The sequence below is a fragment of the Chenopodium album genome, chromosome 21 (genome assembly GCF_948465745.1).
Source record: "Chenopodium album chromosome 21, dcCheAlbu1.1, whole genome shotgun sequence".
Classification (NCBI taxonomy): Eukaryota; Viridiplantae; Streptophyta; class Magnoliopsida; order Caryophyllales; family Amaranthaceae; genus Chenopodium; species Chenopodium album.
Genome location: NC_137854.1, coordinates 3,551,189 through 3,564,279, shown reverse-complemented (window position 1 = coordinate 3,564,279; position 13,091 = coordinate 3,551,189). Strand labels below are relative to the sequence as shown.

The 13,091-nt window shown below is 34.6% G+C and overlaps 2 protein-coding genes and 1 pseudogene across 3 annotated transcripts; 2 read left to right on the top strand and 1 right to left on the bottom strand.

Annotated features, from left to right (window-relative positions):
- Positions 1 to 170: 170 nt before the first annotated feature.
- Positions 171 to 6,808, top strand: LOC145601336 (aspartic proteinase-like protein 1). The gene is made up of 10 exons (XM_081657336.1): positions 171 to 972; positions 2,225 to 2,363; positions 3,074 to 3,309; positions 3,400 to 3,630; positions 3,748 to 3,889; positions 3,970 to 4,040; positions 4,131 to 4,227; positions 5,605 to 5,665; positions 5,766 to 5,837; positions 6,293 to 6,808. Exons 1-10 carry the CDS (start codon positions 692 to 694, stop codon positions 6,565 to 6,567), a joined length of 1,605 nt encoding a protein of 534 aa, XP_081513462.1. The 5' UTR covers positions 171 to 691; the 3' UTR covers positions 6,568 to 6,808.
- Positions 6,809 to 9,629: 2,821 nt separating this feature from the next.
- On the top strand, positions 9,630 to 10,425 carry LOC145602795 (heavy metal-associated isoprenylated plant protein 23-like; annotated as a pseudogene). The gene is made up of 2 exons (XR_014104619.1): positions 9,630 to 9,851; positions 9,998 to 10,425. The product of XR_014104619.1 is annotated as a heavy metal-associated isoprenylated plant protein 23-like (transcript).
- A 494-nt stretch (positions 10,426 to 10,919) lies between these two features.
- Positions 10,920 to 12,758, bottom strand: LOC145601518 (photosynthetic NDH subunit of lumenal location 4, chloroplastic-like). The gene is made up of 5 exons (XM_081657550.1): positions 12,272 to 12,758; positions 12,088 to 12,180; positions 11,668 to 11,728; positions 11,503 to 11,571; positions 10,920 to 11,346 (listed from the first exon to the last, which is right to left on the bottom strand). The coding sequence occupies exons 1-5, from the start codon at positions 12,683 to 12,685 to the stop codon at positions 11,264 to 11,266; spliced, it is 720 nt and encodes a 239-aa protein (XP_081513676.1). The 5' UTR covers positions 12,686 to 12,758; the 3' UTR covers positions 10,920 to 11,263.
- Between the last annotated feature and the right edge of the window lie 333 nt (positions 12,759 to 13,091).

Here is a 13,091-nt window from a genome sequence, read left to right as displayed (position 1 = left end):
AGTCTGAGTATTATTTTTGCTACTAATTCCAAATTTGATTTTACTACTCTACATTAAATGGGGCAAATAAATAAAAACAGAGTAAGTATTACAGACTTAGGGCCTGTTCTCCTACGATTATTTTCAGTTTAGTTCAGCTCTAATAAGTTCAGTTCAGTTTAGCTTCCAATTTCCTTCTCTTATAAAATATTTATTTCAGTTCAGTTTAATTTAGCTCTAATAAGTTCAGTTCAACTTAGCTTAGTTCAATCAATGAAATTAGTTCAACATTGCATCTAATTTCAAGAAATAAAGTTTTTGTTTACCATAGTATCAATCACATGATAGCTCCTAAAAAAAAATACTTCGTAAAAAAATCTAGATGATGTTGATGTATGCTAAGGAAAATGACAATTCCTAGCTTACCCTTTCCATAATTAAATAGGTCCAACAAAACAATAAAGCAAATTTAGAAAAAGGTGATTTGGACTTGGGAATTACGATACACATGGATGACGGAGCGTAATTAGCGTAAACCCCTCTTTTTTGTTTTCTCTCTCCTCTTTTTTTAAACACACTTTTTATCACTACTCTTTCTCACTCTCTCACTCTCTTCTCCCTGCTCATTTCTCCTTCTTCTTCCCTTCGATTTATTCCCAGATCTCTGCAAAACCCTAGATTAACAACTTTGTTCATCGATTAATCGCCGAAAATGCCGAAGAAATTAGCTCTATTGTTATGGATGTTGTTGATTTTGGTTATGATTCGAGAGAGTAGTATGATGTATACATCCAGATTAGTGCACCGATTTTCCGACGAGTTGCGAGGGTTTTCCGGTAAGAAATTGTGGCCGGAATTTAAGAGTAAAGAGTATTATCAGAGTTTGTCGATCGGTGATCTTCAAAGGCAGAAGATGAAAATCGGTCATCAGCGTCAGTTGGTTTTTCCTTCTCAGGGTAGTCAAGCTCAGTCTTTTGGCAATGAACTTGGTTGGTATGTCAATTTTTATGCTTAAATTGTGAATTTCTGCTTTAATTTTGTCTGATTTATTGTTAATTAGATGGAAATTTCTGTTTTAAGGAATTTGTGTATTAGTTTACTTGATGATATTATATGCTGTAATATGTACTCACTCTGTTCCGCTTTAATACGCCACATTTAATTATTAGTCGTCGTGTTTAAGTATATGATTAATGTTTACAATTGCTGAGAACAAGCATCTAATGATGATACTTTGCATCAAATTCTTAAAATAGCACTCAGTAAGAGTAATATGGGAGAATTCTTAATAGAATTAGTATTAGATACAGTATGAAGGAGACTAGATACAGTAGGAAGATTGTGGCGTATTAAAGTGTGATGGAGGGGATTCTAATTGCCGGAATTAACAATGGCATAATCGCATATACTATCTTAGTGTTTTTGTAGAAAGGTGTTGCCTTATCGAATATAGCAGTGGTTTATGATTGGATAGCTTCTATAATCTGTACAACATTATACGGAGTACTACCTCTCCGGCCGAAAGTAATTTTCCCATTGGCTTAACCTCACACTAGTGAGGATATGACATAGTTCACTAGAAAGCTTTAATGAGTCATTACCACACTATTTTTGTCACGATTTCAGAACGTACGATCATTAACCATTCTATTTTAAGTAATGTGATAGCTATTGTCAGTATGTGATAATTTTGTGTGGGTGGTGAGAGTTTAATAATTGGAGATTTCTGCCCTTTTGCAATATCTGGTATTCTTCCTAGAATATTTCTTATTGTTCTAAGTTCCCAACCAATCAAAATTTAGGGCATTACATAATTTTACTATAATTACTGCAGTGAAAGCTTAGAGCCTTAAATATTACCAAATTTTTTCCATTCTAGGAAGCATTATAGCTCCTCTGTTAGTAGTGCAACTTTGGGGGATAAAGCTTCCCTAAGCACAATTTCCATTGATATCTTAAAAGTATATGTCGAGACAAATCTAATGAAATCCTACATGATTATGCTTTTCCTCAGAGACAAATTACAATAGATGGTTAAAGGGGGGAGTGTGTAAGTAGTGTTATAGTCCAAATTAAATTGCTTATGATTAATTTAGGATGTTGTAAATAGTATATATGACAGTTATTCAGTAATTAGCACATTGAGGGGAGTGATGTGGACATTTCTGCATAAGTTTGCAGTAGTGAAGTTAATGTGGTTTTGCTTCCTGTTTGCTATTGTAATTATGAGCGGTAAAATTTGCAGGTTATACTATACTTGGATTGATATAGGAACACCAAATGTATCTTTTATGGTTGCCTTGGATGCTGGTAGTGATCTACTTTGGGTTCCATGTGATTGTGTCCAATGTGCTTCTCTCTCCGCTACTCATTATAACAGTTTGGTATGCTGTTTTTCTTTCTGTCCATATTCTTTTGTTTTCTTTCTGTTTATTTTGTTATTAAAAGTTCTAGGAATGGTTTTATGTAGAGTATCTTATAAGTTTTAAGCCATTATAATACAGAGTATATTGATGTTGAAAGATAATCTCCTGTATCTTAATTCATGTTCTTCAACATTAGAAAATATAAGTTTAAAAAAGAATTATTATGTTTTCATAAAGACTAGTAACTTCATATGTGGGCTACCAAGTTCATATTATCACTAGAAGCAATTAGTGATAAGTTCATTAGTTTAGATGAGGGCTAATAAGTTCGAATGAGTTCTAATAAGTTCAAATAAGTTGAGATAAGGGAGAATCAGGTGCAAAGAGCTTAAATTCTATTATTAAACTGAATAATATTGAGAAGAATGAGTAAATAGAGCTGAAGGGCGGTGTTTGAAAGAGAAACTGAAAGAATTTGACACCAAACCAATGAAAAGGCTGATAAGGATTAAGAGCATGCAAATATGCGACTTGCTGACTTGATTCGAACACTTCTATTTACTTGCAAAATTATTGTTCTATAAACTTTGCTACTGTAATATGATTTATACCTGTGCTTTGTACGAATGTACGATTAGTACCTGCTAATACTTGGAACAGTGTTAGCACTTATTTCCAGTGATTGATTGGCAGGTGCTCCTTGGTCTATGGGGGCATCTATTATGCAGGATAAGAACCTCAACGAGTACAATCCAGATAGCTCAAATACCAGTAAGCTTCTGGCCTGCAGCCATCGGTTATGCGCACAGCAGGAAAACTGCAAAAGTCCCACTCAGTCATGCCCTTACAATGTCCAATATTTTTCGGAAAATACATCAAGTTCAGGCCAGCTTGTTGAGGATGTATTACATCTCTCATCTAGCAGTAGCAGCCCATCAAATATAAAAGCTTCAGTTATATTTGGGTATGCTCTGATATTGCTATATCTTTGGTAATTGCTGCTATGTCCAGGAAATTTGGATGCCTTCTTTATGAGCTGTTTGATCTTGTACAGGTGTGGTAAGAAGCAAAGTGGTGTTTATTTGGAAGAGGGAATTGCTCCTGATGGTCTGATGGGTCTAGGTCCTGGGGACATTTCTGTGCCAAGTCTTCTAGCAAAATCTGGATTAATTAGAAACTCTTTCTCATTGTGTTTTAATGAAAATTTTTCTGGGAGAATATATTTTGGCGACCAAGGACTCACTACTCATCAATGGACTTCATTTCTGCCTTTTGATGGAAAGTAGTACGTTTCTTATACTTGATATCATGTCCCCTCATTCTATAGACCAGAATCTTGTTGGACTAATACTCATTTGTTCATTGATGTTGGCTCTCTTTCTCTCTGCCCCCTTCTATTCAGTTCAACTTATGTTGTTGGTGTGGATTCTGTCTGTATTGGGAAGGGCACTTGTCTCAAACAAACAAGCTTCCATGCTGTTGTTGATAGTGGGTTTTCTTTCACTTATTTACCAGATGATGTGTATAAAAAAGTTACTCAGGAGGTACTTATTTTTGTCTTTCAAATTTGAATTCTAGTTTAGTTTTAGATGATCCAGTGCTGATGCAATGCTATATCTGACAGTTTGACAAAGAAGTTAAAGCTTCTAGAGTAAATTATGATGGATCTCCATGGGATTATTGTTACAAGTCAAGGTTATTTTTTGTGACATCTTAATAATTTATTTCTTGGACTCTGTGTTTATTCTTTGTACAGATTAGTCTAAAATATTCTTGTTGAAACAGTGGAGATCCGCAAAATTTTCCTTCTCTGGAGCTGATGTTGCCATCTAACCAGAGTTTTGTTGTCCAATATCCTATGTACTCTGTCAATGGGGATCAGGTAGGTATCTCATTACCTCCCCACCTTCTTCCCTGCTCCCCTAAAATATCTGTGATCTTTAAATTAAGGAGAACAGAATAATATCTGCTGAGTTACATTCTATAGTTACTAGCTAGTTGATAAAATTACGCTGCTGCCAGTTGTTTAATACTGAGTGAAGGTGTGCAAATCAGAATTTTTTTATATTTGGGATTAGTGTCTCATATCTGAATGAGCCAGAGTGTAATATTTTAATATAATATATAGTAATCGCTGATTGGTTATAGTTTCCCCAAGTTTCTAATTTCAAAGTTGAGTTGATTTTGGCTTCCTTTGTTGGGTATCTGTTATCTGTCTTCCAAGATTCTTTCTCAATATGCTGCAACATGTTCATGTGAATAAAAATTGCTATCAGTATGAACTTGAATTTATATTCAAATTTTACCATTGTTGTTTCTTTTGAAGAGTCTCATTCAGCTCCTACATTTTGGGCATAATGAGGGCTTAGGTCAAGGTATCTTTAATTAAAAGTCGATGACTACACGGAATAATCACTTTTGGTTCATGTAGCCGACCCCACTTATGGGATTAAGGCTTTGATTGATTGATTGATTGTCTGAGGAGTAATAAAAGTACACCGTGAATCGATTCAAAGAGACAAGGTATTCAAGCTAGCTAAAACGATTTGCTAGCTTATTGCTATTAAGTTTGCTTGGTTTGGAAGTTTTTCAATAATTTGTCAAATTTTGCATTGGCTGAGATGAAACGCTAATCCAATAAGTGTATCAATATTCATATCAAAGCCTTTATTTTTATTTTTTTTATTTTACAAAATAGGCTTGATTGGTTTCAGAAGCTTATTGCTTATGAAATTGTTTGGTTTGGTAGATTTACAATAACTTGTCTAATTTTGTGTTAGCTAAGATGAATTGTTAATCCAGCAAACTTGTCATAATTCATCCAAAATTAAAGCCTTTTTATTTACCACATGGGCCTGATTGGTCTCAGACTCTCAGTAGCCTGCCCTATGCTTGTGTTTTTTTTTTTATGTTATTTATTATTTTGCTCTGCTCTAGGTTGTGTCCTTTAGTATAGCTATTTTCAAATAAGCATATCATTACCCAATCCATTATCCAGAGTTATCTCCTTGTTAAAGATTGGACGCTCTATATTAGAGTCCATTGAAGCGTGTTCTTTATATGCGAACTCCTATTATATCTAATGTTGATGGATATTATTTATGTGATTTGTAAATCTTGCTAAGATATTAAATCAGTAGAAACCATGATTATCTTTCAGGTTATTGTATCAATATCGTAGCTATGAATTGAAGCATCTAATATTCCTACTTTCCTGAACCTGATGGCCTTGCTAAGTTATTGGGATGCTATGCTGCAGGGAATTGTGGGATATTGTTTAGCTGTAGGACCTGCCGATGGAGATATTGCAATTATTGGCCGTAAGTGGGGGCCTGTTTATTTTTTATATTTCGTATATAACTACTTTAACATGCATTAGCAGTTATGTTTCTTATCTGGAATAAAAATATTATTTTGCAGAGAACTTCATGACCGGATATCGCATGGTGTTTGATAGGGAAAACATGAAACTTGGCTGGTCTCATTCCGATTGTAAGTATTTAAAGTTTGAAGTTCTAATGCTTCAATTTGCAATCTGCTTTGGTGAGGCCCTATGGAGTTTTGCATTTGGTCTCTTTACCATGGTTTATAAAGGGACCTTCAGTCATATATTTATTGTTTCCAGCGTCTCCTGTAAAGTTCTGTCTGGCTGAACAAAGGTTGATTTGATTGCTCTTAAGCTGATAGGTGCTATTGTTCTTCCTGACAAGTGTTTGCTAACAATGCTACGAATTGCCAACCTGTGTTTGTATATAAACTTGCTTTTGTGATGCATGAACAACTTTTTTTGGGAAAGAAGGCCGTGTCAAGGCAAAAAGCATCATTATTACGTGCTCAAATTAATCTACTTTCAATGTGGCTGGCTAGATTTCTTTGCTACTACTAGTGAAGTCAGGAAATGCATAATAATAAAAGATAATCTAATTATGCCTGTGGCATATCTGTAGGTCAAGATCTAAGCAATCAGAACAGAGCGCCATCAATGCCACCAGCAGGGGGTAAACCACCTAATGCATTGCCTAGCAATGAACAACAGAGCATTCCTGGTGCACAGGCCGTGTCTCCTGCTATTGCTGGCAGGACTTCTCCCAAAGCCTCTGCTGCGTCAGCAATGCATCCACCATTTTCATCTTGGATGCTGCTTTCCGTACTAGCTATCTCGTTCACGACCTTTCATCCACAATGGTATTTCAAATCAGTATTTTTTCTAGACCTGATGTAAATACCATCCATGCATTTATATCATATCGATCCAATGCCTTTACATTTTTCCCTATAAGTCATTGGATCTGTAGCATACCTGTATCCCCCCTGCCTCCCACTTAGGTCTTCTATAATTCTCGATTTAAGCCGTGTATATATAGTTAGTATTTTTTCTCTCTAGATGGAGCTATGTTGTTACTCGGTTCTCTTATATACAACTGCTTATTCATAGATATTCAAAACTTCGTATGAAGTATATAATGAGCCTTTTTTTGTGGGTTGTGGAACATCAATTTCTGGTATGTGTCAAATTTACTGCATACTGAAGGAGTGAAGGTGTATTACATGCTCAATTTCTTGGAAAGTTGGAATTAGACATTAACTAGTGAAATCAACTGATGTGAAATTAAGCTAATACCTTAAAAGCTTCATGTGTACTTTTAATAAAGAATCTCACATTCATTGTAGAAGGAACTGTATTACTGATCTTTTTGACATTTCATAAGTTCCTTGTTCGTATGAGTTTAGGGGTAATTTTAACATCGATTGCTTATAATTGTCGATAAAACAAGATGTATTTCCCAGCTACATGAAAGGTTTGTTATGTACACCAGGCTGCGTGGTGCACCAAGAGAATTTTTTGCTCTTTTTGATGATTAAAGCTTTAAAGGATGATTATTGCTCATTTAATCATCAAATGAACAAAAAATAACCTTGGATGCATCTTACACCTGGGTGTATATAATTTTTTCACAGCTACATAAAGACAGTATTTGGTGTATGTCGACATAAGAGAAGCTAATTAGTATAATCTAATGTATTAATTATAGATTAAATATTAATGTTATTGTCAATTTACTAAAAAGCTAGTATTAGGGTGGCCTGCTTAGGATATTTACATGATAATCACACCCCACCTATGACATGTTGAATCAACCAATCAGAAGACAACCTAAAGATGAAGGTAGCCAGCTTCTGATGATCTTTGTGATCTCAACCGTTGGATGTTTAACACGTGTCAAAATGTATGTATTTAACGATGCTCCGCGTTTTAAAACGTGACTACGTGACAACATCTTATTTTCGCGACACCTTCTCAATGTTTTAGGTTCATTTATACCTACATTTCTATATTTGCTTTGTGATCTGTATTTTCCACCAGCTGACCAGCTTCACCTTTTTAATTGATTTGTTTTCCTGTTTGATTGAATTATTTTCCAAATTAATTATGTGTACTAAATTTTTTGTCCTTTTCGTCTTAAATTTATATTTTGTAGTAAGCTACTTTGACAATTATGACAAAGATCTAATGTCTTATGCAAAGTGTAATGTGAAGAAAGGTAATGGTCTAATGGATGCTACTTTTAGTGAACTTACTACTTAGGGAAGATAGGGGGTGGGGGGATCGGGTGAATTCCCGATAAGATCGGGTATGGATAGGAGTTTCCATTTATGATAGTAGTAAAGCCGGTATGAAGGTGAATTGTGTACATAGTATGTATTGATCGAGAATTCAAGATTTTACCTATAAATATACAATGATTAGTTTTTATTTCTTAAATAACATGTTTGATTTGGTGTTTTTTTATAAGCATTTAAGAATTATATTATTACACATCAAGTGAAAATCTAGTGTTAAACAACTTTGTCAAAAATTTAAACTAAGTAGGTGTTGAAGGATCGTGTGACACGTGGATATTAGAGGTAAGTAGTGGGGCAAGGTAGATATAATCATTTAAGTGGATAACTAGTTAGTGACCCGGGCGATGCCCCGGGTTTCTTTCTTCTCTTTTTTTTTTATTTTTTTTTTTTTGGTATGGAAGATTGTGGATATTACTTAATTATTCTTTTTATGTTGGTATAATACATTTTCGCAACTGAAAAATATTTAAACTTTGATAGGAAAACTTTCAATAAATAAATCACATTAATACATACCGTTACAAATTAAGTGGGTCAAAGCAATTTAAATACATTGTAATTATTGTAATTATTCATCGTTTTAATTGAGCTCAAAATAAATACACCGGTTACAAAACTTATTTTGGGTGGTGAAAATCAATTTAATTGTTTTTTTGTAACAACTGATTAATTGATTATTATACAATCAATACTATAATACGATTAATTAATTTATCATACAATTTATTGACACATATTTAACATGTACATGTAATTGATTATGTGGCAATTTGATTGATGACGTGGCTAAATAAGAAGGAAAAAAGTGACACATGGCGATATGACACTCCTTGCCTTTGAGTTTTAATAATAATATTGATAGGTATTGCAATGAGTAGTGGATTGGGTATGGTTTTTGGTTGTATGCAAGTCGGATCAAGTATGGTAGTTAGAGTTTGTACCTTCCAACGATGGGGATAGGTTTGGGGATGAGAATACATAAATTTTCCACACTTTCTTAAGTATCTTTTTCTTCGGTACAAAGTAATAACATGTAGAGTACTTATATTATTAAGTATCTCTTATAATAATATGACTGATTAATGATCTTTGATCACCTTTTGCTTTCCTTAACGCTGTTCTTAAACAGTTCATGTGTTTGAACTTTCGAACCGCCCACAATCCTGTCTAAAAAAGCCGTTAGAAGAAAGCTAGTGAAGAAAGAACAGAGATAAAAGGTAAAGTTTCTTGTACATTACACATTTGTAGCAAAAAGGGAAAGAAATAAGATCACAGTTTCTTTATTTTAAAAATTAAAAGCAGTCCAATTTATAGTTTATTTTATAGTATAGTTTAGTTGTTACATACTCGCATTTGTTATGAAACTGAGATTTCTACGAGGCAAAGAAAGGAATCTAGTTTGTTGGAGAGTAGTTTCCTACAAAGTCTCTCCCATGTCATTTTAGCTATAAAACTTCACCTGCCTCCCTCTCATTATACATATGATTTGATCATCCTACAAACATTTACAACATAATACATCATATTTCTTGGAGAACACATTTCAGTTACAATACAAGATTATTAGTACTTTTTGTGTGCATTCATTTCGCAAATCCTTGGTTGCAAAAAGACTTCTCTAAGGCGACAGTTTCAGGGAGTGGATAGAGCCATAAAACTCTGGTTAGAAGGGTTTTCGAGTTTGTTTTTTTATATTAGCTCGTAAAAGAAAATTAAGAAGTATGGGAGTTGGAGGTACATTGGAGTATTTTTCAGAAATGATGGGTGGTGGACATATGCACAAGAAGAAGAGGAAGCAGTTTCAAACTGTGGAGCTCAAAGTTCGAATGGATTGTGATGGATGTGAGCTTAAAGTCAAGAAAGCTTTATCTTCATTATCTGGTAAATTTCTTCTTCCCGGCCTTTTGCTAAATTTTGTTACAGTTAATAGTTTGTATTCTTGGTTCGTGTAAGGTTTTGTTATCGTTGTTGTTGGACTTAGTTTGTTGCCAAATTCTGATGTTTGCGAAATGTTATTCTTTTTGCAGGGGTGAAGTCAGTGGAGATCAACAGGAAGCAGCAGAAGGTGACAGTTACAGGGTATGTGGAGGCAAATAAGGTACTGAAGAAGGCAAAATCAACAGGGAAGAAGGCAGAAATATGGCCATATGTGCCTTACAATTTAGTGTCTTAGCCTTATGCCGCGGTTGCTTATGATAAGAAAGCTCCTCCTGGACATGTCAGGAAGGTGGAATTCGTTGAAAACCCAAAAAATGCTACAGTCTCGCGATATGATCAGGACCCTCTTATGACCATGTTCAGTGATGATAACCCAAATGCTTGCTCTATCATGTAGATCACTTCTGTTTTTTTCTTCCAATTTTGATAGTTTGATCCTAGTGTTACACTTGGATATGTTATGTAAAATTTCCCATACTAACTTCTGATGACTAATATACTTTTATATTATTTCCTACTCCAGTAATCATGATAATGGATAATCCTTGTTTGAAATTCTTTAGTTATCGTAGCTAAAAAGGCCCTCTTAAGGCTAAAAAGGCAATTAGTAAGAACAATACTATCTGAAATCAAGCTTGCAATACAGGCACCTAAGCTAAGACTAAGTACATCAAGTATATATGAAAATAAGTATGGAGTATGTGCAGAACAATAGCACAGGATGAGGAACTTCTACAATAGGATACATATATGTATAGCGAAAATGTGATAAACTGACAGTCTCTTACCAAAACTAATCAGTATAATCTGAAATAACAAAAAACATTCCAATTTTCGAACAATGTTTGGTAGGCATCTGTTGTGACTTGGGGAAACTGATATGGTGTTTCCCTTGGAGCAGTGGAAGCTGCTGTTTGAATTACCTGTTAGTCTATATTGCAATAAGATTTCTGTAGGGTGGTTAAAGCAGAACACATATTCAATTCGATTGACTTTATTAAATACAGTCAATGAAACAACTGCAACTTTTTGGTTGCTCTTGGATAGAAATATCTCCAAATGGATGACATTTAAGAGATTGAAACATTGCTGTTATCTATATACTTAACTCAGCAAGTAGTCATTTCCAGGCTTGTGCCGAAAGATACATATGTGCTTTAGTAAGGCACTCAAGATTAGCCTAGTAGCAGACTAGCTAGTCTGCTTCTTACCTGAGCACATGCTAAGATTACTGGTACAAATGTACAGTATCTAGTTACTAGAGAAATTTAGAGTGAGGGAGAGGAGCTCACTTGGACTGAACTCTTGGTGCATCGAATCAAGTATGATCAAGTGTGCATTGAGCAAGATTGTGTTCACTTTGGCCTATTACCCGAGTATATATTCACAAAGTTAATGTCATAAAGCAGAGTTGCATTGGCTGGTATGTTGCAATCACCTGCAGAAGTAATTAGTTCAATTGTTAAAGTACTGTCATAGCTAAAGAACACAAACCGGGGTTTTAGGCAACCTGATATAGTAATTTTTTAGAAATGTTCTGATTTGAGACCTTTTTCTGACTGTATTTCAATGAACACAGTTTTTTGCATTATACCTGAAAAACAACCAGCTGGTTCTGGTCCATAGGCTAACTCTGGAGGAATACGGAGCTTGCGTTTCCCACCTGCATATGAATCCAGAGATTTAGCTCCAAGGAAAGACTATATAGAAGCATTGCAAAACATATTATGCAAAAATTTAATCTTTCAAGCTGGCATACCAACTTGCATAGGGGGTACCCCATCACCACCAAAAATCCCTTGATCCAATCCCCTAATAACCTGCAATTTGAAATGAAATTGAAATATTCAGCACAATTATATGGTTGATCAGAAATATATATGTATTCCCTAAACAATTTACTGCTGCGAAACTGGTTTAGAGAAAGAGAAGTTCCAATTTGATTATGCAATTTGCAAATTACAGCCCCAAACAAACCATAATATACCTGTGATATGCAAAAGAAAAAGCTTACAGTACATGAACAATAAATTAGGCTAGTCTTACTTGGGTAGTTAGCTTAAAAGTATCCTAATTTTCAACTATTCCTCTAAGTATAAGAAACACATAATAAAATCACCAAAAGAAAGAAAGATTGATTTCCTTAAGAGTGGAAGGGAAAGAGCAGAGCAGAACATACTTTTCCTACACCAATGCGCATAGTGAGAGGCCTACCGCGTTTATAGCTGCTATCAAAGACAGTCTCATCACCAAATCTTGCAGTGTAATGCACCTAAATTCCATAAACCAATCAAAATTTAAACAAGTTAAGGTAGGAAGAATTAAAAGTAGGATGGAAAAAGATTGTCAATGAGATGTGGTACATTGATAAGGGTGTTATAAGGAGCTGCAGGACCGGAACCAACAACAAGGTCACAGTAAGCTAAGCCAGAACGAACTACATTGAGTTCACAAGAAGGCTCTGCAGTAGTGGCATAGTATTCTACTCTTAAAGCATCTGCTTCTGATGGAAACCCAAAAGCCATAGTAGAAGCTGCCATAACTCCAATAAGTCCCATTTCTAGTACTTTTCGCGCTCCTGCAACACTTCCTGAAATTTTCTTATCAGCATCATCCAACCAATTGGTAGGACTAATTGTGTTAGATTTGTTCAAGGTTGGTTTCAGACTATTCAGAGTTCGGAATTGGAGTTTTGAAAGTTTTTTTGATGTACTTGAATTGGCATTGGCAATGGCTGTCAGTGCTGCTGTTGTTGCTGCAGTTGCACATACCGCCATTTTTAATTTTTTTTGTGCTTCTTCTGGTTGGAGGAGATGTGCTCACTCACACACTCTTCTTATCCCAAATACATGGTAATACACAAAATGACAAATACATGTAATATTTAGATAAAAATTATATGTTCTCTGAAATAGACATATTCTGTATTTCATTGAGGGCTTCCCAAAAAGTAATGTTACGAATATGAAGTGTAAAACTTGTACTATTGTACATAGCAATATACTACGTATGTTTTTTTTTTTAAAAATTGCTTAAAAAATAGTCAAAGTAAATTTATGAATAAGGCAAAAGTCAAATATTGCGATTATTTTATAAATCGGAGGTGATTGATATGTTCAATATGTTAACCATTAGTCTGTATGTTAATATGCGTGTTTAGTTGAAAAAAACACTCCGTAAATT